We start from the raw sequence: 26,884 nt of genomic DNA on the forward strand, positions 1-26,884 counted from the left end.
TAGTAAGTATGTTAGCAGAGGCAGCAAACATTACAGCTTACAAACAGTGCCATTGTGTTGTTTAGTGTTGTATTGTTCTTATCACAAAAAAATATTTAAAAATAAAAATTATGCAAGCCATATCAAGACAGCTTAGCAAAGTAGTTCTGCAGTTTCTCAAAACAATATCCAGTCCAAAGTCATTTGGTCCTCCTCCAGGCATAAGAGTAAAAACATTTTATTATGTTCTCAACCTAGGTTTGTCATCCTTCCTTCAACAAGAGTGAAGGGCAGTGTAGCCCTGTCTTAGTAAACAAATGTACCCACTTTATCCACTAAAATGCACAATGCATTTATCACACATGTTGGCAACAAGGAAATGCAGCTGCAACAGCTCTGGATTTGCATTATGATCTGTATCTGTATTGTTTAATTAGTACCACACATTTGTATTATCCACGCTAGTGGCTCTAGGGATGGCAATGACCAAAATATCTTAACAACTACATCCTCCCCAGAGGATGAAACCTAATGACTTTGGTTATCTGCCGTCTCATCTAGCACTAGCCTACCTCGAGGTTGACATTTTTATATTTAATGCAATGTTTCAACAACTCTTGAATGGATTTGGTACACATATCCATGGTCTCCAGAGGATAAATCCTAATGACCTATGAGAATCTCTCTATTTTTGCCACCAACAAAAAACGTATGACATTCCCCTATGCCTGTACTTTGGGTTGTGCCAATTAGCAAATTATAGCATGCTAACATGCTAAACTACCAGCTAAACATCTTCATGGTGAGATTGTCATTATGCATATTTTAGCATGCTAATGTTAGCATTTTGCTCAAAGCAGCACTGTGCCTAAATATAGCCTCACAGAGCTTTTAGCATGGCTACAGACTTTTTGTCGTGTTAATAATACAGATTTTCCACAAAGTACTTACTAAGAGTATTTAGTACTTGCTTTCGCTTTGTCAACATCGTTATGTAGCTCCTCATTATACACTGATTTGACAAGTGGTAATGGATGTTCCTTGCTGTAGTGTAGTATTGTAGATAACTCTTTATAAAAGGAGTTCTGAGTTGCTTGATACCAAAGGTTCTTGTATCAGCCTGTCAGATTTAAAGAATCTCTACAGCCATTATTTTGAAGTTCAACACATATCTGGGGGGAGATTCATCAATATGCCTTAATATGGATATTACCATGCAACCACGGGAAATTGCATTTTAAGTAGGAAATGGCAAAGTTTTCTTGCTCTTACTATGGCCACATGTGATGCAACATGTTTAACCTTTAGACTTGACAGGATAAAAGAAAGTGGCTACAAAAAGAACATTTGACAGTATACACAGTGAGCCTTGGCATGCATTGTAAAAGTATCTGAAGGTGGATCTTTTCTGGGAGGTGTTGAAGGACTGAGGCACACAGCCACCTGCATGTACAGCAGGTTTGGAGTCTAAATCCTAGATATATTCATAACTTGCATGGCCATGGTATGATCCCTGTTGCCAGGAGTTTGGTGCAGTGGCTTATACATGGGAGGACTTACCGCAGCTAGCCATAAATCTGTGACATTAGCCAACAGGAGGCTCTCTCTGCCTTGTTATCGTCATGTCCCCCATTGTGAGAGCACTGATTAAAAGGTGCTTGATTTAAAGTGGCTTTCCCTCGTCCGTCCCTCCCTCCCTCTCCTCATTCAGTTTTTTTCTCACCTAATTCTCCTCGCTCCGCTAGCGTAACGCTTCACTTCCTTAAGAGCATCCAGTCATGGCCTCACACAGTCACGCACAGCTGAACCACACACAGCAACACACATATAGGAGAGGGATAGGAGAGGGATAAGAGCGGGCTGCCTGCTATTTATATGGCTCTGCTGTAATTATAGAGGTAGTTTTCGGGGAAGTAATCTGCTTGTTGCTTGAAAAAAAAAACATAATGGAGGAGAGGATGGAAGAATGAGTTTCATCTAAAATAGATGTACAATGATAATATATAAATCTAACTCCTTTTCATTCAATTATATTTCTTTTTTATCATGCATATGGTTACAGTTTTTTTTCGATTGCTAAACGACAGTGGGCACAACTGGAGTAACGTGCAAAACTCTAACTACAGTCTGCAGCAGTCCATGTGGACCAAACTCTAGTTTGTTTTTCATTACTTGAACACAGTTTTCAAAACTCTACACACTTATCCCATGACTTTAACCACAACCTGCACAACACTGTAGATTTACAGCACTTTGTTCAAATGCTAACACACTGCTGTCAAAACTGTTAACCACACATTCAAAACAGAATGGATTTCAACCTGTTGCATTTCAAACGCTGCTGATTGCAATTTCAGCTGAAATCCTAAGCAGGTGTCTTGTTTTAGACTTTTTAGTGAACACATACTGTATATAAAGGGAATGTTCAGAAAGACTTTTTTTTGGAAATAAAGAAACGCCACATACAGTAAGAATGAAACAGTTATACACTGTACCATTTGAGAGAAACAGTGAACAGGTAAAAGAGCAAAGCTACCAATATGTCCAGGTAAGATGTCTGAGCTTACATACACAGCTAAAAGAATGTCAAAAAACAATATAGCTTTACTACATACAGTAAAACTGTGCACTTACTGGTTTTCAGAAAGTAATGGAGGTGGAAGCAATGGAAACACCACAGTCATTTGTATTCATAGATGAGGATAACCTTTCTCCGCCCACTATACCGTAAATTGCGCAGTAGCAAAGCCTTAAGTACTTGTGCTATGATACGGCTGAGTGCAGACTGCGATATTCCCACTGCTGATGCTATGACTGTTTGAAATTATCCTGATGCCAATATTTGTAATGTAGCGAGGAGTTTAACAACTGCTGGAATGGAATGTGAACGCTGAGTCGGAGATTCATTGTCATCTTTGATTTCTTCCAGTAACTGTAATCTGTAACGCTTAACGATTTCGTGTTCACTCGACTGAAAAAGTGTGATCCTTGTGGCAAAAATCCACTTTCCCCTTGACCCTCCCGTGAATGCATATGCATGACACGGAAAAGCGTAATTTCCCATTTTCAGCTCCCGCTACAGGCAGTCTGCGCTTTTACCTCAGTGCGGCATGTTTGTACTTACTGTGGCATCACAAGGGGACGTGTGGTAGAGGGACGCTATGTTCCTCTACAGGACTGGCTACCCTATGACAAAATGGCCGCCACCCAAACTACAGGTCCCAGAATGCACCGCACGGGGAAGTGCAAATGCCTCAGCCCCTTGATTACAGCAGGTGCTCATGCACTGGGAGAAGACAAAGAGAGTAGAGGCACAGAGCAAAGAGGAGAGTTCTTGGGGAAAGAACCTAAGTTACCAGGGCTTTGTGAAAACATGTGGTTTTGCTCCCATTAAGTTTTTGAGTTGGAGTTAATGTTTTGTTGTTGTTTATTTTCTGAAAAAGACTACTCTAAAATAAAACCTCTGTTTGCTTGCAACCGCATTTTGGCCGGTCTCTGCCCTACACCCCGACTGTTGCGAAGAAAAACCTCTCACGACATCACAGTACCTCGCCATGCTTTTAAGCGCACGTTGCGAAACAAATCCGCCTGAAGTGGGCGCAAAAGCGTTAGTACACGAGATCCTCGGTGTGTTCTGAGTGACAGCGTGTGTGGTCTCGGTGAGGATAGTTTCGCTGCACTGAGCACGTTTTTAGACGTGTGTGAAGAGTTGCGTTGTTAAAACTGTAATATCTCATCTCATTATTATTATTTAAATAGTGAAACGGTGAATGTAGGGAAAATGACGGCTGCCGTAAAGAAAATAGCAGATCAGTCATGGGCACCATGCGAACATTGAGCAATAGATGGGAAATATTGATTCTATCTTATGCGAATTAGTAACACCAAGGCACTGTTTAATTTCACAGGAAAGGCTTGAGAATCACATTATCTCCTCCCCACGTCATCCATTTGGGCCCTCCAGACACTAGGTCAGGTTCCCAAATTAGTTCAGAATTGGGCTCAGCGGCAGTCAAACAACACATCCCCTGCAGGGATGACACCGTAGCGTCTAGGGAGAACCGTCGGGAGGACAGACGAACAATGAGGCAGTCATGATACTTCGTTAAAGTGACACACTTGGTTGATTTCTCTTTCCCCCTCTCTGGACCTCTCTCCCTTTCTTCACCTCAGTTGCCTTTTGCTTCTCATCTTGATGAGTCTTCCCTCACTTTGTACCCATTTCACCCCTCTTTTTCTTCTCTCCTTGTACCCTGTCTATTTTGATATATTACATGTTGTATAAAGCAGCACATCTCAGTTTAGAATATGGCAAATAAGACTGTCAACACAAGAAAAAGACATCATTGGTCATTTGCAGTACAGTGCACTTACGTTAACCTGACGACCTCTCGTGGCTGTGTAAATTATGAAATATGAAATTTATGTTGACTTGGACTTTGTTGTTGTGCCACAAAATCTTTTAGGTAGGCAGTCAGCATGTGGTTACTGGTGGTAATGCAGATAAGTTCTTATTTTTATTTCAAGAATCCATGCCTTTTTGCATCATATCTTTAGAGTACAAAAATCCCATCACCTTTCCCTCTCTTTCTTTTCTCTCATTTAACAACCAACTTCATTTTCGTAAAAATAAAAGGATTGTCAACGATATTGACATAAAATATAAGAAAACATTTGAAAATAAAAATGAACTACCAGTACATACAATGTGTGCATGTCTTGCCTCTCAAATTTCGTCCAGTACGCGATGGTGGACTCCGCCGCTGACAATGCAAACTACTGTATGGAGACGGAGAGATAACTAATGAGTCTAAATACTTTTAATGGCTATAGCTGAATAAATTCAAGTCATGAATATCAAAAGTAGGGTTGATATGGCAAAACTATAAAGGATCATAGCTTTAACCACTATAATAATAATAATAATAATAATAATTTAATAACCATAGTTTCGTACCTTTAAATTAAACCAAAGCTAAATCGTAGTGGTGGCAAATCAGAACAGAGGTCAAATGAATAGTTTTTATAACAGTCTTTTATAATGGTTTTAAATGGCACTAAAAACAAAATGCCTACAGTCCCCAGATCAGAAAAAAAAAACTATGGGTCAGTTTTAAGGCAATAAAAAAACGGTACGTGTTGGGCAAAATATACTGTATGTTTGCATCTATTATGTAACATTCTGCTTGAAACATCTTGAATAACCAAAAACTTAAAGGTCCCATGGCATGAAAATTTCACTTTATGAGGTTTTTTAACATTGATATGCGTTCCCCCAGCCTGCCTATGGTCCCCAATTGGCTTGAAATGGTGATAGGTGTAAACCGAGCCCTGGGTATCCTGCTCTGCCTTTGAGAAAAATGAAAGCTCAGATGAGCTGTTCTGGAATCTTGCTCCTTATGAGGTCATAAGGAGCAAGGTTACCTCCCCTTTCTCTGCTTTGCCCACCCAGAGAATTTGGCCCACCCATGAGAGAGAGACATCATGGCTTTCAAACGAGCAAAGTGGCAGTTGGTCAAGGCCACACCCCCACCCTCCACCTTGCCCCTCCCTCTCTCCTCCTCAATAGCTACAGACACAGAAATGGCACATCCTAAGGAAAGCTCATTGTGGGACTGGCTCTAGTGGCTGTAATTCTGCACCAAAGCTGAATTTTGGGAAAGAGACTTCAGATACAGTATTAGGGGACCACTGAGGTCTATATAAAAGCATCCAAAGAGCACCATGTCATGGGACCTTTAAATCCAGTACATATACAATCAGCATGAAGGGATTTAATTATCTTAAAAATACATGAATCCCATTAGCTTTAACTTTTGTTAAAATAAATGTTAACTTACAATACATTCGTAACAATACAATGCTATTCGTAAAATGCAATTTTGCAGTCTAAAATGGGCTGTTGTGCACAACCCATATGATTTCCTAGATTTCATTGTGCACAGCTTCTCTCTTCTTTTTTTTTATGCAGTAGAATACATTTGTTAACCAGCACCATAAACAACCCTCTCTGTCCTCTCTCCATCTCTCTAACTGTCTGTCCGTCTCTTCCATGGATCCAGTTTGGCCCAGGGAGCATCCTGACTCGCCCAGCCAAAGATAGTTCCCCTCTTCCTCTGTGTTTGACTGGCTGCTCTGCTCTACACCCCAGGGCTCTCTCCAGTGCAACTGGCTGGGCATTGCTCCACATGACATGTCCATTTGAAAGACGTGCTCTTCCCCTACTTGCAAAAAACAACAGCCCCCTAACCACAAAGCGTACTGGCAGACACAACTAAGACAGAGTGAGGGAGAAAGTTATTTTACAGCTGGGAGATGGTGAGGAAAGGCATATTGTAGATAGATAAATAAAGGGAGGGTGCTGATAAGGTGATAATCAAAAATACATTTAAATACAGATGCAAATACAGGAATCCCTCAAATCCATTGGCCTTTCTAGCATTTATTGCTAGAAGTGCCTCATAACATTTCTCATAACATTCATGAGTGTTTTCAGCTCTCTGACCTGAGGGACAACTTAAGCATTAATTTGCCACTGGGGAGGCGTGAGATGTATTTGCTGCAAATTCCCTCCTCTGCTGGCAACCAGACCATCTAAAAGAGAGTCGAGGGAGGGTTTGATGGGGAAGGAGAGGAGAGAATGCGTTGTCATGGTAAAGAACACGAAGCCAGACCAATTAACAGTGAGGCAGAAGCCAGAAACATTGCATGTGTGATATGCACTTTTACAGCATTGTGGATTTGGCTGTCCAGAGGCTTATGAACGGGCTGTCGTAATGTTGTCCAGTGGTTTCAGTTTAAGGTCCACTTGGACACATCACTGTGTCATTCACCTGCCATTGGGCATGTTATAAAGAAGCATCATTCAACGGTGGCCTCTAAAGCATTTGATGACTTCTCATGACCTTCATCAGCCACTGCAGAAGCCCCATATATCACACAGCACATCATGAGGGTCTGGAGGACAACCAGACTGTATGTGCCTGTCTACATCACACACATAACAGGAAGAGGCAAAATAAGAATTTCTATTTGTACATTACATGATGATTATGAGACCATACTTCAAATATGATAAAATTAACCATAACTCACCATAGTTGCTGTAATTCTTCCTCAGGGGAACATGAATGTCTGTATCAAATGTCATGGTAATTCTTCCAATACTGCTAAGGATAGTGGTTATGTCAGTACCAAAGTGGTTGACCGACCCACTGACTAACAAATTGGGATTGCCAGCCTAGAGCCACCTGTGAGCTTCTCACTTATAAAAATAAAAATGTAATCACTTCTCATACGATTGCATCATTGTTACATGCGGCAATACACATGTAGTTTCAAATTAAAGATCAGATAGTCAAGCCAGCATTTGTCTCTGCAAGCAGTCTGAAGTGCAATATTGAAAACAATGGGTGACTATGGGTGACACCTGGGAGATGGTGCAAATGTCCGGTGTGACAGCTGCTGCAGCAAGCTTCTTGTAAATTGGTGAATCAGATTTTTCGTATGCATTATTTGCTATATACATACATACATATACATATATATATATATATATATATATATATATATATATATATATATATATATATATATATATATATATATACACACACACACACATATACATATATACACACATATATATATATATACATACACATACATATATACATACACATATACATACATACATACATACATACATACATATATATATACACACACACACACTACATTCAGTGAATTGCAGGAACAGTTTGTGACACCTTACTATTCCCCTTTTTTCCTAGTGTTTTATTATCCATGATTCAATGTTAATTTGCCTTTCATGCAATCCACATTTAGAACTCATTATTTTTAGAAGCAATTCTTTTTTTCTGATCAGGGCAGTGCAACTAATATAACGTTTAGATTAGGATACTCATCTTTACAAACGTGTTTAAAAGCACTATTTCTTTTTTTTCCTCTTTTTTCAACCACGTGCTGGTTGAAAAAAATGTTGAGCGAAGACTTTAATTAAACAAGCGTGTTCTTTTTGATTAATTTCCAACTGGGTAATAAACTATAGACGTTAGGAATATGCCCACACGTTGCCATGGCTAAATAAAACGGTACAATAAACACATAATATTTTGTGGTTTGATGAAATTCTTACAACATCCTAATTAGGCACTAGTATTAAGTACTGTATTATTCTTTGCTTGGCAGAAGGTTACTGTTACTTTTGCCATAATGTGGTATGCTTGGAAATACACATATCCCACTGAGGTAATTGAAGAGAAAGAAAAATATAAACATTTAATTGAATGGACTGTCCATTTCAAAGCTTTAATGTGCACCATAATGACTGCTATTAGAAAGACATCCAATTCTTCTTCACATAGACCTTCACATAGGTCTGTCTCATTCTCAGGAGAGCAATTTGAAAAAGGATGTTTAGCAATTTTTCAGAAGTGCTATTTGGTTTCATATAAATGGTCTGAATGACTAAATTTGAAGAAATTTGCTACAGCAGTGAGCTTTTCTTCGAGTTGTAGCACCACATCCGGCTGTTGAGTGCTGCTGAATCCACCAGGTACCAATTATGCTGACAGAGTTTGACATTTAAATGTAAGTGCATAACATAAACATAAGCAATTTATAAAATGGTGCCATCAATGTGTGGCTCAAGGATGATGGCAGCGCATGTTCTCTTGTATGAATCACTTTCAGCTAGAGGTGTGACGAGACTTCCCGTTGACAACGTGACATCATGACTAAACATACACGCCCCTTTCCACTTTTGTTATCTGTACGCATTTTGAGCTATCCGCGTGCATGTCTATGCTCTGTACAGCAGACGCCAGTCTGCAGCAGACACAAAAGTCACACGCAGGACACGATCCCCACTCTCCTGGGTGGAAGTCCTGTGTTTTACCCATCCTCCACCCAACCAACCTAATAAAATAAGACTAAAAAAACATAGTGGAAAAGTAGTTCAGTTAGAAGGTCACACACTGCTTCAATTAGAAGTTAGAAGCTCACACTGCAGTTATTGGGTCTGGAGATTTTAGTTAAACAGGAGAGAAGCCAGTCATTTGAGATTGGCAAAACCTTTCACAGTGCTCGTTTTTCATTTTGTGACTTTCGATTGAATAAAAGACATATTTTCCAGTCATATTTCTTTATTGAAGTTTTCTTTAAAATACTGTTAAAATCTCGTGTCTCTTCTCTTGAGCCGAGTGTCTCGTCACACCCCTACTTGTAGCACTTCATTTCCTGACATCAGGGTTTTGGCTGGTTAAAGCAAACTGTGGCATTATAAGTGGCCTGTTAAATGAGCTAATCTGATTTGCGGGAGTTCTGTAACAGCCTATTGTACATGCATCTCTACAGACCTGCTGGGAGCCCAAATGTTGCAACAACCCGCTGGGCTCGACCTCATTGAGAAGTGCCTAATTGGTTCCTCTAGTGCCATATCTGTGCTGGAAGAGTGGGACACTCCTCTTTGGTTTTGCCTTTCAAAAGAACCCGATGATCATCCTGGTGTGGCAGAGGCGGGATGACGTCCATGCTGACGTTGGCACGGAAAGCATGAACAGCTGGCTGGTGCTCAGTGCTAGAGAGGAAAAATATTCAATATCTGAATTCAGAATGTGTCATCCTAGCAGGGCTGGACTGGGACAAAAAATTGGCCCTGGCATTTTTTGGCCCAGGCGGCCCACACCCACCGTGATTGGTCAGACACATTCCCTGCAGACAGTCCTCTTAAAATATGAGTGCATTCTATGATATGAGTTGCCTAGTGTTCAGCGTTCATGTGATCGTTTTGGATCCTTCAAGAGGGGTCTCAAGACTTATCTTACACTTAAATAATTCATTCATTCTTAGAGTTATGATTTGTATATTTATGGTATTTTATTATTTTTTATTATTGATATTTGATAGTGTATTGACATTATTGTTATTACTATTTTGCTTAATATTGGTTTAGCAACTTTAAAAACTCCTCGGCTTCAGGTAATGCTGATGTTGAAGCAGCTACTACAGCCCCAAACATGTCAGAAACTTTTGAGGAATCCTGTAGATTCTTAATCTTTTTCTCCTGTAATTTCTCTGCACCTCCCTTGCACTTTGGTGGTCGTTTGTCCATTTTAACGTGAATGCTAAACTTCCAGCATAACTATTACAGCTCGCGTCTCAGGGCCGGGAGGCGTGGCCATAGTGGGATTTGTAAATTTGCGTCACGGAGTGGGGAAGGGGGTTCCTGGATTTGATTGGGTCAGGCCAGTGCCAATAAAGAAAAAATTAACCAATGAGCCGCTGTTCTTTATGGGCCAGCCCGGCCAAAAAATTAAAAATGTATTTATACTATTATTTAATTACTATTTATATCGGCGATTCTGCCCAAAAGTGCGTCGGCCCACCGGGAAAATTCCCGGTATGCCAGATGGCCAGTCCAACCCTGCATCCTAGTGTTATAATATTACAAAAAAGGTTATGTATTATTGTCACATTTATTGATTACTCCCTATTCCTTACTGTTTTGCCAACCTTCGTTAAGTAATTATATTGTGAACAGGAGCAATAATGAGCAAACATTCACAAGCATGGGAATGGAAACATATATGAAGGACCCTCATCAGTGATTCTTTTCATCAAATCTTTGTTTTGTTAGCAAAGCATGAAGGCTAAATGTCGTTACTGGCTGTCCATTTGAGGAGAACATCTTTAAGAAATAACAAGTCTAACACCCTAATGCATTATATGCAAAGGTTTTAGATTTAATTGAAGGTGTGATGACTGACAGTATTGCAATAATTGTCAAAACATTGTATGGTTACCCCCCAGAAAAATAATGGTTTCCATTATTAATGTATCTCGACTCGAGACCCCACATTGGTAACAGTAAATGAAGCCCTTCAGGACAATAAGACTGACTCTGACTGACTAGATTGCTGTGATGCTCATGATGCCTGGAGGCCCATGCAAACAAAGAGACAGTGGCAGCATCATTTGGATTGCAGGAGAGATCACATTAGTGGCAACAGTGTTCAAGGTTGATACTGACGCTTTGCTATAGTGGGGGCCACGGAGCGTATATAGTTCTACAGATTTTTTGAGTTGCCATTTTTTTTTTTTTTTTTTTTTTGACATTTGAAGGCCTCAATGACTTGAAAAACAAGTTTATGACAGCCAAACATATATCCGATACTGAACATTAAACTGAATGCATTCTAGACTTTTTTGAGATCTTTAACTCTGCATGCACGGCTGTGCACAAGTATTATGGTACTGATACGCATGGTAAAATGGTTGGTGTACATGAAACCTTTGCCCATGACTTGTTTACAAAATGACCTCATTGATACACAGCCTTTATGGAACTTGGCTTATCTAGCAATAATTTCAGCTTGAGTGTGTGCCTACTGAAACCATTCAAAAAATATGTTGTAGAATTCTTTCTTGCTCAAGTCTGTTCTGTGAGTGCTACTTCTTGTAAGTTTGAGAGCCTATTGTGTTTCCTTAATAACTAATTTCAAGCACCAATTTTCTGTTCTGACAGAGTTGCTGATGAAGCAGGGCCAGCACCAGCTGCTGCAGGACGTGCAGAATAGAGCCAAGAGCATGGGCGGAACATTAGGGGCGGTTAATAATATCTTATCTATTAAAGAGAAATTATATATATTTTGACTATGTATGTAGTAGGTTTTTTTTATGGCAGTGTAACTGATTAAACATATACGATAGCATTACTGAAAATCAGAAATGCCTCAAAACATTACCCTTTGAGCTTCACCATTTGTGTTCCATGGTCTGGGCGTTGGGCCTCTCCCTAATACATTTAATTGTATCACATGTTAAGTATTATCTGCAATGACATGTATGGCAAGGTTAACACAGAGTAGTATCAATTTTGTTATATATATATACAGTACAGGCCAAAAGTTTGAACACACCTTCTCATTCAATGCGTTTCCTTTTTATTTTCATGACTATTTACATTGTAGATTCTCACTGAAGGCATCAAAACAATGAATGAACACATATGGAATTATGTACTTAACAAAAAAGTGTGAAATAACTGAAAACATGTCTTATATTTTAGATTCTTCAAAGTAGCCACCCTTTGCTTTTTTATTAATAAGGGAAAAAATTCCACTAATTAACCCTGACAAAGCACACCTGTGAAGTGAAAACCATTTCAGGTGACTACCTCATGGAGCTCATTGAGAGAACACCAAGGGTTTGCAGATTTATCAAAAAAAGCAAAGGGTGGCTACTTTGAATCAGTTCTGAAGGCGAAAGGGGGTCAAACACGGTATTAGTATGGTGTTCCTAATAATCCTTTAGGTGAGTATATATATATATATATATATTCCCCAATAATAAAAAACATTGTTGCTTAGCTAACAATACATTTAGTAGCAGTTCTGGAGCTTTTGACAGTGTCACTTTTAAATCAACATGGATGATAGGTCCTACTGTAGAGGCTACAGCTACAATTCCATGGCAATTGAGCAAACACAAATATGATGATGAAGACTGTGTTACATGGTTGAAAGCTCCAGTACAGCTACTTAATGGACCTTGAAGTCCAAGGTTAATAATGAACTTTGAACCTTAACAGTCTTGCTTGGGTTAAAGGAAATAAAAGAGGGCCTAATACTTATAGTAGATGTTTTTCAGTCAATTTCTGCAGTCTCTACCCTTGACTGACTGTTGTGTTTTCACATTCCTTACAGGATCTGGAATGAAGTGGGTAAAATGTATTAATGCAGAAGCATATCTGGTACATAATTGATCTAGTTACCAAGCTCTTTAAAAATATCCCCGTCTTCATGAACAAATTGGGGTAAGAAAGTAAAAGCTGCTTCCATTTTCATTGGCATCGGCAGGTCACTTTGCTAAAACCGTTAAAAGCTGACATTTAGCCTAACACATAATTGACAAGTCTTGCGTTTTACTTATAGTTGGGTTCATGTATAAAATTGGAGACACCTTAAAATTTTAAAATGAATCAAAATCATTTCTAACTAACTACAGTAGTAACTCATCAACATTTAAGTCACTGTGAGCATGGCAACTGTCTATGAAACACATAACATGGGATGATTATGTTATAGCCGTTACTCCCAGCAGCTACAGTATTTAGAAGGAAACGTAGCTTGACCAATTTAGTGCCATTTAGAATACCTTAATAAGTGGCTAGATGAAATACAGCCGCAGGTCAGTTATTTTCTTCTATATTTTTGAGGTATTTTAGGCTACACCATTAAAACAGAAGGCTAAAATGTAAGATGACTAACATTCTTATCTTCTTCAACTGTATTAAAGTGGTCAGTGCTTCATTATGGTCTGGCCTCAGTAACAACTAGAATTCTCCTGGATTTATGTGTATCAAAAAGGTATTTTGAAAAAGGTGCATAACAATACTCAACTCAAGATGTTACAGTACACGCAAACCTGCAAAAATGACTGAACTGACAAATGAAGTTCTAGCACAAGTTCAGTACTTTTACTTGCTTAGGCCTTCTTTGTCTCTCATACATCTGCATTCAAGGGCCCTCATTTATGAAACGTGCGTACGACCTAAAACAGGCGTAGGACGGGCGTACGCCGATTCCTACGCAAAGCTCGGCATCAATTTGAACATGAGCGTAGGCTGCGAAAAAATCTCACGTCTGGTCTGAACTTGTGTACGCAAGTTTTGGAGTCAGTGTGGACTTGCGGTGCAGCATATAATCAGTTTAACAGGAGAAGGAGAAGTCATCAGTTGATCACTTATCGGCAATGGCTGATCTGGCTCTTTTAGAAGACCTCTATGCGCCGGTCTGCAACATTGTTTTAGCCTGTGGGGTTCTGCACAACATCGCGCCGGAAGACACGGTGCCATAAATGTAGTGATGGAGCCAGATGACCCGATGCCCAGAGAGCAGTGTCCAGCCCACCCCAACTGGAGCATATACAAATGAGACAGGATATTATTCCTCGCTTTTAAAAGGCAGCCTATAGTGTTATGTTTGGCAATAATATTCAATACAGGAAACATGATGATGCACAACATTTTTATTTATTCTTCAGGTTTTTGTTTCTCTTTCAAGTGAATGATGTATTTCTGCCATTGACTGAGTTATTTCGGCTTGTTTTTCCAGCCCCTGTGCTGTCAGGAGACGCTCTCCCTCAGCTGTTGCCTCGTTCTGACTCGAGTAAAATAAAAGACACTGCATAAACTCCAGACCGCTACCGTGTGTTTATTTAAATATAAGTACACCTACATGTAGGCCTAAGAGATTGCAATAGAAGCCTATAATTAGGACTAGAATACATATATCAAGCATATATAAATTAAATAAACTTCAGCTGGAGTCCGATTCACTACGGCAACACTGTTGACCGCATCAGTGACCGCATCAGACCGCATCAGTACTTTTTGGCAGCCTTCAGGCTGCCAAAAAGTACACACGTTAGTGCAAATGAACCTTAGATATCAGGGTTTCAATCTCCACCTATTATCTGGCTGTTGATCACCTTGTAGATTCTAAGCGTCAAAGACTTTCTGCCAAGACTTAACTATTACATATCATCTTCTATAATAAACATTCATCTTTACTTCATTCACTTGTCTCTCCCGATTGAAATATGAAATAAGTAATTCAACTGGGATATTTTATAATTTCCAGTACACGTGGAGAGTGACAGTGTGTGAAAGCTTTCTTTCTCTTCTTTTTAGCACTTTTAATTTGAACTGCAACAGGCTTTGCTTTTCTTAACTATTTAAAAATGAATGAGGTCCTTGGAACAAGTTGCTTCTGGTGAGGGAGCAGAATCTAATAAGAACAGACCCTGTTCAATAATCACAACATTAATCACTTCTGTACAAATGGCACAGGTGCTTTGTTTTACATGTGCTGAAGGTACCACATCTCTTTGAATAGGATTGCTATGTGAAAAAAAAGATGATATTTTTCTATTCATGTTCATTTTAATATGTTTTTCGTTTAACAGCCTGAGTCAGTTTTAAGATGACATTCAGGGTCACTTTTAAAAGTCAGGCAGTGGTAATGCATGTTTCTCTTTGGTAACTCGCAGTGATTCATCTGTTATACAAGGGGCGAGGAAAGAGGCATACATAGTCCGTCTTAATGGCATGGATGAACACAGAAATGTTTTCCACTAGGGCAAATGGGAAGGCTATGATGCTGCTAAAAATGGCAGTAATAGTCACTCGCCTCACTTTTAATGTTTGAACTTCTATCTATCTATCTATCTATCTATCTATCTATCTATCTATCTATCTATCTATCTATCTATCTATCTATCTATCTATCACCAGCTAGCTAATTACCTTGCTAGCTACTTTAGGTACCTAACCTTAGCTACAATATCTGCCTTCTCTGCACACAAACAAAAACACTATTATTGTCACTGTTATGATTGCAAATGTCCACCCAAATACAATAAATGTTAGCAATAATTAACAAATGGGATACTTACTTTGATTTAAAATTTCGAGCACCTACATTTAGCTGGCTAGCTGAGTTGTTTTAACCTGTGTTAATTACAGTAGAGGGACATTAAAGCAGTATAACATAGCAATTCAACTGTAAAGGCCCTGTGGAAAAAATACAGTGTTTTTTCCATTTTCACATAATGTCAAAATTAGATTTGTATTTTAAAATATATTAGTCAGGTATTTTTGGAAATTACTAACTGGTTTTATACAGTGAGACACAGTAAAGATTGTGACACATAAAAACAAATAAGGGAATCACACACACACACAGGTTTTACAGAACAGTCTATTTACATATGCTCGTTTGTGACAGATGCCATACCGACACTGTGCAAAGACGTGTGTCTGTGTCTGTGTGTGTGTGCATTGCAAATCAAAACCAATTTTCCCAGTTGGGATGGTTCACTGTGGGGGATGGCAGATAGGAAGGCAGGGAAGATGATGGAGGGATCTATTCCTGTATTGCAGTGGGTTGGCTTGACTTGGTACAGAGAGGCTCTTTGAGTGGGATCAAATAATATTTCCACTCCTTCAGGGGTGAGATGGGGTCCCAGAACGCAACCAGCTTTTATCTCAGGCCACTCTTGAATACAGCAGAGGGATAAAAGGAGGTGAAGTGAGAATGAGGGATCCAACCTATGTTGTCTGCATGTTGGTGATAGTATTTATGAGGTATTTGCTTCCCTTAGCTTTGTTTGAAGGTAAGGAAGAGGGTGATGTGTTTGGTTATGTATGCACATAAATATACACACACACACACACACACACACACACACACACACACACACACACACACACACACACACACACACACACACACACACACACACACACACACACACACACACACACACACAGTAATATAAAAAGAAGATATTCATATGCTGCCTAACACTCAATACAATGTTTGAACATCTCTACTTCAAGTTCCAAAAGGATTGCTGCCAATACAGAACTGTATAATTTGGTTCTGATTTATTTCCCGGAAAGCTCCAGAATCTACATATTGTTGAAATGCTACATCACTTCCCTAGCTCAAATGATTATCTGCTGACACAGGACACTTGCGGATATTGTTGCTGGGTGTGTGGAAAAGTATTACAATTTTGGAAAAATTCTAATTTTGTTTGATTTTTCTTTATAAATACATGGCCAGGACTCTCAAGTAGCCTAGCTTAGCATGTGCGTTTTAAAATACTTCTGTTGGTTTATAAAGCCCTAAACAGTTTGGGGCCAAAATACATTTCTAATCTTCTGCTACGTTATGAACCACCCAGACCTCTCAGATCGTCTGGGACACGTCTGCTTTCTGTCCTCAGAGTCAAAACTAAACAGGGGGAAGCAGCGTTCAGTTTTTATGCACCACATATCTGGGACAAACTCCCAGAATTCTGCAGGTCCACCGCAACTCTCAATTCTTTTAAATCAAGGCTGAAGACCTTTCTTTTTGATGCTGCCTTTCTTTAAGTAATTATTCATTTCTTATACTGCACTGTAACTTTTATTCTTGTATTTTAGCTGTTTTTATATTTTCAATTGTTACTGAAGTTACATTGTTGAAAATTGGAACTGTATGACAATCTATGTAAGCATATAAAGAGAATTAAAAAGTAAGACCAGTGGGACCGGCCGTTCTGGGAACGGCAAGAATTGCGGGTGGATTACGTTTATAGCGCAACGGCTCATACATTGTCCCACACTGGCGTTCTAAAATCTCGTATTTTATCCGTTTTTATTGTTTTCAACTGCATTTTAATGTTTTATGTAAAGCTGAAATGTGCTATACAAATAAAGCTGCCTTGCATTGCCATGCTTTGCCTTGTTAAAGGTCCAATGCGTAGGAATTTCTCCCATCTAGCATTGAGATCATATTTCGCAATCAACTCTCTCGCAGCACGCAGTTCAAAGTACGTATTACAGCTACGGTAGCCTTCACGCTTCAAAAAGCTGGTCTCTTGCTCTTTTCAATATCCATTTTCTTTTTCTGGGCGAAGAAGAAGACTCCTGTTCCTGAAATTTGGATTTTGAATATGTGTGGTCCTCCATGTTTACTTCTTCAAACTTGCCGGGGCCGGGAAGCTACGATACCCATTAGCAGCATTAGCAGCACCTGTGACTTTATCATGTGACAGCGAAAGCACGAATGGCAGAGCAGTATGTCCTGTATGTCCCTTACCAGCTAATGTATTTAAGATTTTTTTATTTATTAGGACAATTCACATTAATCAACATTTCAGTATATGCACCAGTTTTAGCCAGCTGGCTAATTTTCAACTATAGTCCTAGTTACTTACCTATGCATGTCTTTATGGTGGGAAGAAACCAGAGCACCCTGAGGAAAAGAAAGGCCCGGAACAACCTGGATTCGAACCCAAAACCTTCTTGCTCTGAGGGAGAAGCACTAACCACTGAGCCACCATCCTGCCCCTTTCAAGATGGCGCATGAATATGGAGCATCTACCCCAGTTCATGCGAATGCAAATGTAAAATTTCAAGCCAAAAGGAATACTTGGAATTGATGGTGGTGGTAAATATTCATGAAAAAGACAAAGTTTGTCAACGGGTAACACAGATTTTGATAATAAACAACTAAACACATTACACACTGGACCTTTAAGGTATAGCTCCAAAACTTAGCGCATTCTGAAATCACCAATTGCCTTTTTCATTTCTCTTTAATTACAGGTAAAACATGCTTCTTTCTAAATAAGACAGCTCTAGAGATGTCAGCCAGCATTTCCTTATACATCCAGTGTTTCTGCTAGGCTAAATACGTCCTGACCGTAGACTGTATTTAAAGTTGAGGGATGTGACAACACCCCCAAGCCAAAACATCTCAATCGCCCCCTAGAGGTTGGGTTCCATAGCAGTATATGTCATAAATCCCACCCCTTCCATGTTAGGGGCCAAACCAGAATTTTTTATTTTTTTTCCCAAAGATGGTTTCTGTCATTTTAGGTAGCTCTGAACTGTCAATTTTTCTGATAAGTTTGGTTTCAATTAATTTTTTGACGCCATAAAAACAGGGTTTAACATCATGATTGACAGCTGTAAGTGACTCGCGATTGGTCGGATGGGTGTATGGACTGCATTTATATAGCGCCTTTCTGCCTTACCGAACAAAGTGTTTTACAATTTGCCTCTTGTTGATCCGCCCACACACACATTCATACGCCGATGGTGGCGGAGCAGCCATGCAATTAAGGTGCTCAGGAGAAACTTAGGGTTTAGTGTCTTGCTTAAAGGACGACCCGCTCTACCTCCTGAGCCCCAGTGGTATGGACTTTGAAACCGCGGCTCCACCGTCCGATCACTACTGCACAGACTTTGGCTCAAAATCACCCAAGTGGCAGTGCCTGTATCCGAGATATTTTGTCTTTATTTTTGTACAGTGGGAGGAAGTGGAGATGCGTCGTCCATCTTTATATACAGTCTATGATCCTGACTACAGTTCCATTCGAGAGATTGATAAACATTTTTTAATTTTAACTCTAAAAAGAATGTTAAACTAGAACAAAAATCACTCCTTGGCTCTCTATCCAGGTCAAATGGATGTCAGGATTCCGAACATTGATTTCACTCACACTCACTCACTCACTCACTCACTCACTCACACACACACTCACTCACTCACTCACACACACACACACACACACACACACACACACACACACACACACACACACACACACACACACACACACACACAAAAAGAATGACTAAAGTGCATGTGGGAGGTCTGGAGGTGGTTGCCCTCATTTGGACTCCTCACTACTGACCGCTATTGGAAAGTTAGAGTTCGAGAGGCCGGCTTGGCTGTCTCATTACTCAGACCCGTGTGGGGGCACATCACGACTCTTCCCCTCCCTGTCCCTGTCAGCGTATCTCCTACACCATGTCTTCTTGCAGATAGCCTGGAGGTTTAAAGCCGCCTGCACAGCCTCATCCTGTGTTATTTTCTTGGTTTTAAGTAGCTGTTAAACATCCAGCAAGTCTCAGGCGCTGCATCTCTCGGCATGTGAGAGAGGCTGTGGTAGATTGCATTAGCTTAAGCCTACCACTGAATTATGCCAGTGTTTCGAGAAGCCCTTGGCAGTGTGGAGAGGCAATTCATTTTGACTAAATGTAGGCTGCCATGATATGTGAAGAGTGCTTTGTGGAGAGAGCTTGGTGGAGCCAAAAGAAGCTTCAATGAGTCCTTTACCTCAGCTCTGAATAAATCACCCTCAAAGTGTCAAAGGACACTTGTGTTTTATTCTGGACGGTATGATGGGGACTTAGATACTCAATGGATTAGCAGATCCAGAATTTGGATGGGGAATGAAATGGAAGGGCATTTCATATGGACAGCCATCTAATGCCATTGTGGAAAGGCAATCGAGCAGTCTGGCTGTGCCATCAGCACCAAATAACTGGGCCAAAACTGAAATGTTGGCATTGCAAACAAGTCAGGGATCTGTTCCAAAACAGCACAGATAGGAATAAGCTGTTTAGTCAAACATCAGAAATAAGATGTCTATGACATTGTCCAAAAGGCTTATTAAGGGCTTTGGTTTAGACATGTTCAGGTGACTCAGTTTACTATGCGATCTTCTCCTTTTCATTATATCCTCAAGGAAAAGTAATCAACATAACCATTCTTTGCGTCTAATTTGTACTTTCATCTGCGCTCCTGTCCACTCTGGCTTTGTCCACACCATCCTACCTTCTAATCTGCCAGTCTGCTTCATTCTCAGTGTCCTTTCTGAGCAGCATGGCATCAAAGCCTGTGGGACAGAACCATCTGTCAGCCACCAAGGAGGGACAGCTAGACACGCTACAACCATTAAAGCAATGGATTTTCACTGTTCCCTGTCTCAGGACCTACACTTCATCCTTGCATGCCCTGCACACTTTCACTTTATTGCAGTGTCAAAGAGAGACATGTCATTCCACTCACTCAAGTTGTGGCAGGCTCCCAAGGTACCTCACACTGTCACTTTGCCCAAATTCCTCAATGTTCCAAAGGTGCTCTTTGTTTGTCCTCCCTTTGGTGTTTGTTTTGTTTGTTTTATGATTTTGCTTGTCAATCTTAGTCCTTCTCACTCTCCATCTCCCCGTGCTCTCACTCAAAATTATCTCACTGCTGAGTCAAAACAGCCTGAGGCCTTGTTCACCAGGCACTTATTATGTTTTTGTTTTTCACAGCTTTTTTCTCAAATTGTCAATGTTTGCTAGCTCTCACACTTCAGATTGCGCATTTTTCAGACCTTTGTGCATTACCGTATACAATAGCTACACAGATCCGTTGCAATGCACATCACTCAAAGGAAAGCTGCAATCATGTTACGATGTTTATGTAATCTGTGGCATTGGTATTCTCGTAAGCGTAGAATCTGCCATTTAGAATCATTCAGAATACATACGAGTGAGTCGCTCGAATGACAGCAGCCATGTAGCGCCTCCATCTTTAAAATAAATTAGCCAAAGAGGGACATACCTCTACCTTTCGCACTTTTAAACTCACCGTGACGAATGCCAGGGGGAGATTACTCGCCAGGGAAGCGAAAAAGAGAATTAAAACGACAACGTGACAGGCAAAGCAACCAAGACCAATTGGAGTGGCTAGAACAGCTGCGTGTAAACAATGGAGATACTAAGAGCTAATTTCGTGTTCGGCCACCGTAGGAGTTGAAATGCGCTCGGAATGGGAGGGGCTAGAAAGTAATATTCTAGCCCCTCATCGAGCGGAGTTTAGAATGACAACACAAAGAAAGCAGGAAGGTGACAGACAGCCGCCCAAAAATGAGGGACATCCAGCGGAACGACCGGCGGCACCAGAACAATCCCGTAAATGAAACGTCGTTGATATGAACTAAAACACTAGTAACTAGCTAATTGGGCAAACACAACTACAAATGTGAAATAAAGGCACCCTTTTAAACATCTAACAACAATAACACTGATAAAAGTTACAGAGGGCGGAGCATCAGACGGAATTAACCTTCGAAAACGGCGTTACACCAGCGGCAATGGCACCGCAGCGGTGAGTGTATAACCTACCAACACCACTTAACCAGTGGTTACAACTATTACTTTTTAAGAGAACAGATCATTTTAAGTTATTATATATACTTTGTATAGTTGCTAAAGTACTGTAAATAGTGAAGTAAAAGTGGGAACTGAACAGATACTACACTTTTTATTTCACTACATATATCTGATTATAGCTGGATTAGCTTCCCAGGAGCCCTTGGGCACAGCACCATCTCCTGTATTATGTCCCATGTGGCCTCCAGGTTTCCATCAAGTACAATGCACACAGCAGCTATGCTGGAATAACACCTCATGGCCCAGGTTTGCTGTGTGTTAATTAGTTTGTGATAGCATTATGAAAAACACAGCTTTATGTTGAAATATGCACCATGTGAGGTGCAATATAAACAATAAAGGTCTTTAGATTTAGACCCAGGGGAACTGTGCAAGACAAGGTCACATGATTAGGTAATGATGCAGGATGTACCTTAGTTGATATTGTCTGTTTGTTTAGGGGGTGACATCACAGTACTGGCGAGCCTTCTGTGCAGTGATCCCTGGGAATAACAAGACAAAACATTACAACAATAACTGCTTTTTACAGAATATGTAGCCACAACACACACACACACACACACACACACACACACAGAAAAAAGAATCTCATCAGTTTGACTATGCATGGGAAGTTGAATGCTTCATCTTCCTGCTGTGTCACTATTAAAGCCACAGTGGAACTCTTTGCATTGCTCTTGTGATCGACTCCGCGATATTAAACTTTCAGGACTTGCTGTTCTGGGCACTAAAACATGCTTTCCTCCCAGCGCTGTCAGGAACACTCAATAGCGTGCCCTGTCTTTATTGTAAATAAAGCAAAATGCAGCACTAACAGAGATCCCTGGTGGACACAGCCTCAGTCAAGCTGAAATGTGTTATCTCTTCCACCACCAACTTATGACTGTCCACTGTTCACTTTGTCTCCCTATATTATGTGTCAGCAGGTTCTCTCCTTAGGTCACTGGTGACACACCAGTACCACACTTAATTAACCAAAAACCTCAGGGAAAAATAACCAGGAGCCACTCTAATCACTGTGACTCTACTGCCAGCGGTAATGTGAATAGCCACCTCCTTGCCTTCTCTCTGTCACCATGCATTTTTGCTTGGGGCTGGCTTTTCTATTTTCCCTCTCCTTTGACCTCTCTCTCATCCCTCTCACTCCCTTGGGAAAGTTCCAGTTTGTGGCCTTACTACAGGGTAAGTGATGGCAGCTCCACGGGCAGACTCATCCACACTTAATTACCCATAAGCCCCTTTGGAGGGCAAATGTGGAGTGACTAAGGCATGCACATGGTGTTATCTCTTGCCTCTTGTTCCTTCATTCCAGCAGCGCTGACTGGACTATCAAAGCCTGTCCACTGCGACTAGTTTTTTCCATGTTACATAACAAAACCATTTTGGGGAAAATCCACTTTGGAAGAGGATTGTTATTAGCATAAATATTGCTCAAAGTTAATACATTTTTTATGAAATAATCACTTTGAGTTGACATTCCACCCCTTGGTTATTCCAGTGCAACATGACTTCAAACCCACAGAACTGTTCCTCTTACATTTTCAGACAGACCAGCAGGGCCTCTGATTGGTCACAGTTAAGCTTCAATGCTTCTGGGTAATGCTCAACACCCTGAGTGATATTATGAAAACATGGGATTGCGAGTACACTGCAAATCAAGGAAGAGCCTAGTTGTTCTCATCCACAGATGCCCTTGAAGCAGCGCGTATGCACATATGAGACACTGAGATATATTTGAAAATTTATTTTCATATAAAAAGACACTATGAAAACATTAGAGGACTACTTTGTACAATCGTATGTATAAAAAGAACAAAAATGAGAGACAGAAAGGAAAGGGAGGGGTTTCAGTAATAAATCAACTGGAATGTTGGATGGTTGTAGCAGTGGGTTAACACCTAAGCATCGAAAGGCTGAAGGGAGGAGGTGAAGGTGAGCATAGTAGGGTTTAGAGCTGGCATCCACCTTAACTTGTAAAGTGGCTTGCCCTGATTTTCTTTTTTTTTTTTTTTAAAGGATCACAACATGCCATACTAACATACTCTTACCATCAACTTCATATGTTAGCATTCACATCATAACCAGAGTTTATCATAGAAAAGACAAGTGTAAAATTGTAAGATGATCCTTAGTTGTGTTGATCGGTCAGACATCTCACTCTCAATCCCAATCAATCAAGCAGCATCTCACTTACCGTTCCTGAAGATGAAAACTTAAAGTCCAGCCCTCATCATACTGTTCAAAATAAGGAAAAGCTCACCAACTGAAGAGGTAAGTAACAAAATCTCAAACATTCACATTACTTTCTCTGTCTTTCTTTAAATCCCATTTAATAGGTTATCATCGGAACAAGGCTTTGTAGAGAACTCATGTTGAGCATTCTCTCTAAAATGTCCACTTTTATAAATGAAAAACCTAGGGTGTCTGTGTAAAGGTCAAATCTGTTTCCCCTGAGACAGATGTTTTGCTCTGCTATAGATTAACACCCATTGTACTCGGACGGGCTTTTTTTTCCACGTTTGGACACACTGTAGAGTAGATCTGGATCCCCAGCTTCACGGAAGGTGAAGTGAATGTGACCTTCGCTCTGTAACCTGTCTGTCCTATCTGGCTCCTCTGAGAGTGAGCAGGGTGTAGGTTCGCCTATCAGCTGATTAGCTTGAAAGGTTAGAAAGGCCGCACTCGTCTCACCATCTGCGCCGTGCCGCTCTACTACCACATTAGGGATCTTTAAACAGATGGTTTGAGGGCTGAATTGGAAAATGTCAGGACAAATCGCCATCCCCCGGATAATTACTGTTTTGAGCACTCCCCTTCTTAATCTGCATCTTTGCCTGCCTCTAGCTTCTCATTACATATTTTTCGGATCTTTTTCCCCGTGGCTACAATTTTCTCTTTTCTCCCTAAATTGTCTCTCACCTCTTTCTACAAACTGTTAGATTAATGGGAGCCGCTTTGGACATAGACAGAAAAGTCATAGAGCCATCTATTGAATTCATCCTGGACTCTGACCCGTTCTCTCTGTCGGTGTGCGGAGGACTGATGTGCTTACGTAGCAACAGCAGGAAAATGGTTGTCCTCTTGTAGCGACAGAAGTACGGATCTAGAATGTCATGCCGGTAGCATCACCACTGGCTTTTCTTTTGTTTTGCCGTTTTCCTCTTCAGTTTGCCACCTTGTAGCATCATAACCTCTTTGACTCCATCTCTGACTTTCTATTTCACTCTCTTTCTGCTGTGCTCATAAGTACAGTATACAATCACACTGACAGGGATCCATGAGAAGAAGAAATTAAACATCTGGCTTCACTGCTAACATTAAGATTTCATGCCTTATTGTAGCACGACGCTGGGTGGGCAGCAGGAGAAGGGGAGATGAGAAGGAGCCAATAGACAAAAGCAAAGGAAGGCATGTTTATCTTTAAATGCATGATGGGGTTCTTGGGAAAAGAAGACAATTCGGCTCAGGTTGTATCTAGTTTGACATATTGGCTTGAAAGACCTCCTTAGGTCATGTGAAGCTAACAATATTCCCTCAGTTACAGGAGAAGAGCAAGCAGCCGCTAAACCGATTTATATTTCACTCGGCGGCATATGAGTACTTTTTTGAGAGATGCTAAACAGAGTTCGCACAGATTCCATTTGGGTCGACAATTACTGAGATATTCTCTTTTTCATTGTGATTGGTGATGGCTGAAATAGATTCAGATGCTGCAATCTTTAAAGGCTTTTATCTCCAAGCACTGGGAGAAAAAAAAGAAGGATATGCAAGAATCTGCATGACGATCACTATCCTTTTCCCTCGTGGGTGGATAGCATGCGGCACACATTACCTCAGAAAGTAAGCTCACATTTATGTGCTGTGTGTGTGTGTGTCCTGAATCTGTTTTTGAAGTTCCACATGGGTTAATTCTCACAGGAAATGAAAAAAATGAAAAAAAGGCAGCTGAAGCAGAAATCAAACCAGTTTGAAAATCAATTCTTCTTGAACAGTTGTTTCAATCGTATTATTTTTTTCATTAAAAGTTTCAAACCATAGAGGAGGACATTTTTTTTTTTAAACTAAACCATAGAAAATACACAAATAAGGGGGAATACAGTGTTGACACAGAGGATGTGAGAGGAATGGATGGATGGGATTGTTGAACTGGAACCTGAAAAAAGCAGTGAGGATGGCACATTTCAATGAGCAGCTCTTCCCCCGTCCCCCATCCCCTATCCGTCCAAAATGACAAGAAAAAAAAACTTTAAATAAAAAAGGAAAGAATGAGAGATCAAATGCTTCCGTCATCCATTAGAAGGGAAAAAGAAATAAATGAAAGCAGGGTGCCTAGGGGGGCTACCGGTGTGAGAAACCTCAGTGAGATTTCCCCCCCCTTGCTATGAAAAGAACTCAATGGTGCAGAAATATTCTTTTTCTTCCCCCCCTCCCCAAATCATCAAAACAATTGAAAGAGATTTTCTTTTTTCTCCAGAATAAAATCAAGACATTTTTTTTTCTCAGAAATATGTTTTTCATAAGTTTTTAAGTTCATTTAAAAAATTTCTTCAGTCCCAGACATATCAAGCCCCTGTTCTTTCTTTTCAATAGTCTTTGCGAAAATATAGTTTAGAACAGTCTTCTTTCCGTGTCTGTCCTCAGCAGCAGTAAACAAATACAGTATGGGATCCAACAGGAGCACATTGCAGGAGACGGGGAGCAGTGTGTGTGAGATCTTTGCGAGAAATCATGTACTTACAGTATGTATAGCTTTTCAGAAGTTCGCCTCGGCAATGAGCGTGGGTGTATTCAGTGGAGTGTGTGTGTATGCGTGTGTGTGTGTGTGTGTCTTCACACTTCAGTCTGGAAGTCTCCCTCGGACGAGTCAGGCGTGTTAGCTGAGGAGGAGTCCCAGTTCTTATTGTGCAGCTCCATCCGGTCCTTTTGCTCCCCAGGCACGATGGACAGCTCGGGGGTCATGTTCTTGAAGCTGTCCCAGGAGCTCTGGTCCTCCGGGGTGGACTTGTCCTGATGCAGAAAGAAGACAAGGAAAAAGGGCCATATAAGGAAAAATAAGATGCATATGAAGGCACCACGTGGATGTAGAAAAAAAGAAAAGAAAAAAAAGATACAAAATCTAAGTTAAAGGGACATTCTGGTTTCATACAAACTGGATCTTATTTTGTTCTGTATCTGCATGCATCACTGAAGGGTTGTCTGGCAGGGCAAGAAAATACGAGAAGTTAGATTAACCAAATTATTTATTACTTACTTATTTAAAAATAAAATAAAGACGAATAGCAAAATGATTACCTTAAAAAACTGACATCTGGTAAT

General features: G+C 40.3%; 1 protein-coding gene across 1 annotated transcript in view; it reads right to left on the reverse strand.

Annotated features, from left to right (window-relative positions):
• Positions 1 to 23,297: 23,297 nt before the first annotated feature.
• adgrb2 (adhesion G protein-coupled receptor B2) overlaps positions 23,298 to 26,884 on the reverse strand; it is a 292,014-nt gene continuing 288,427 nt past the window's right edge. Inside the window, exon 36 of the mRNA XM_039819389.1 lies at positions 23,298 to 26,575. Coding sequence (XP_039675323.1) covers positions 26,399 to 26,575 — 177 coding nt within the window. The 3' untranslated portion in view covers positions 23,298 to 26,398. The remainder of the gene's footprint in view (positions 26,576 to 26,884) is intronic.

This window comes from Perca fluviatilis, chromosome 13 (genome assembly GCF_010015445.1).
Source record: "Perca fluviatilis chromosome 13, GENO_Pfluv_1.0, whole genome shotgun sequence".
Lineage (NCBI taxonomy): Eukaryota > Metazoa > Chordata > Actinopteri > Perciformes > Percidae > Perca > Perca fluviatilis.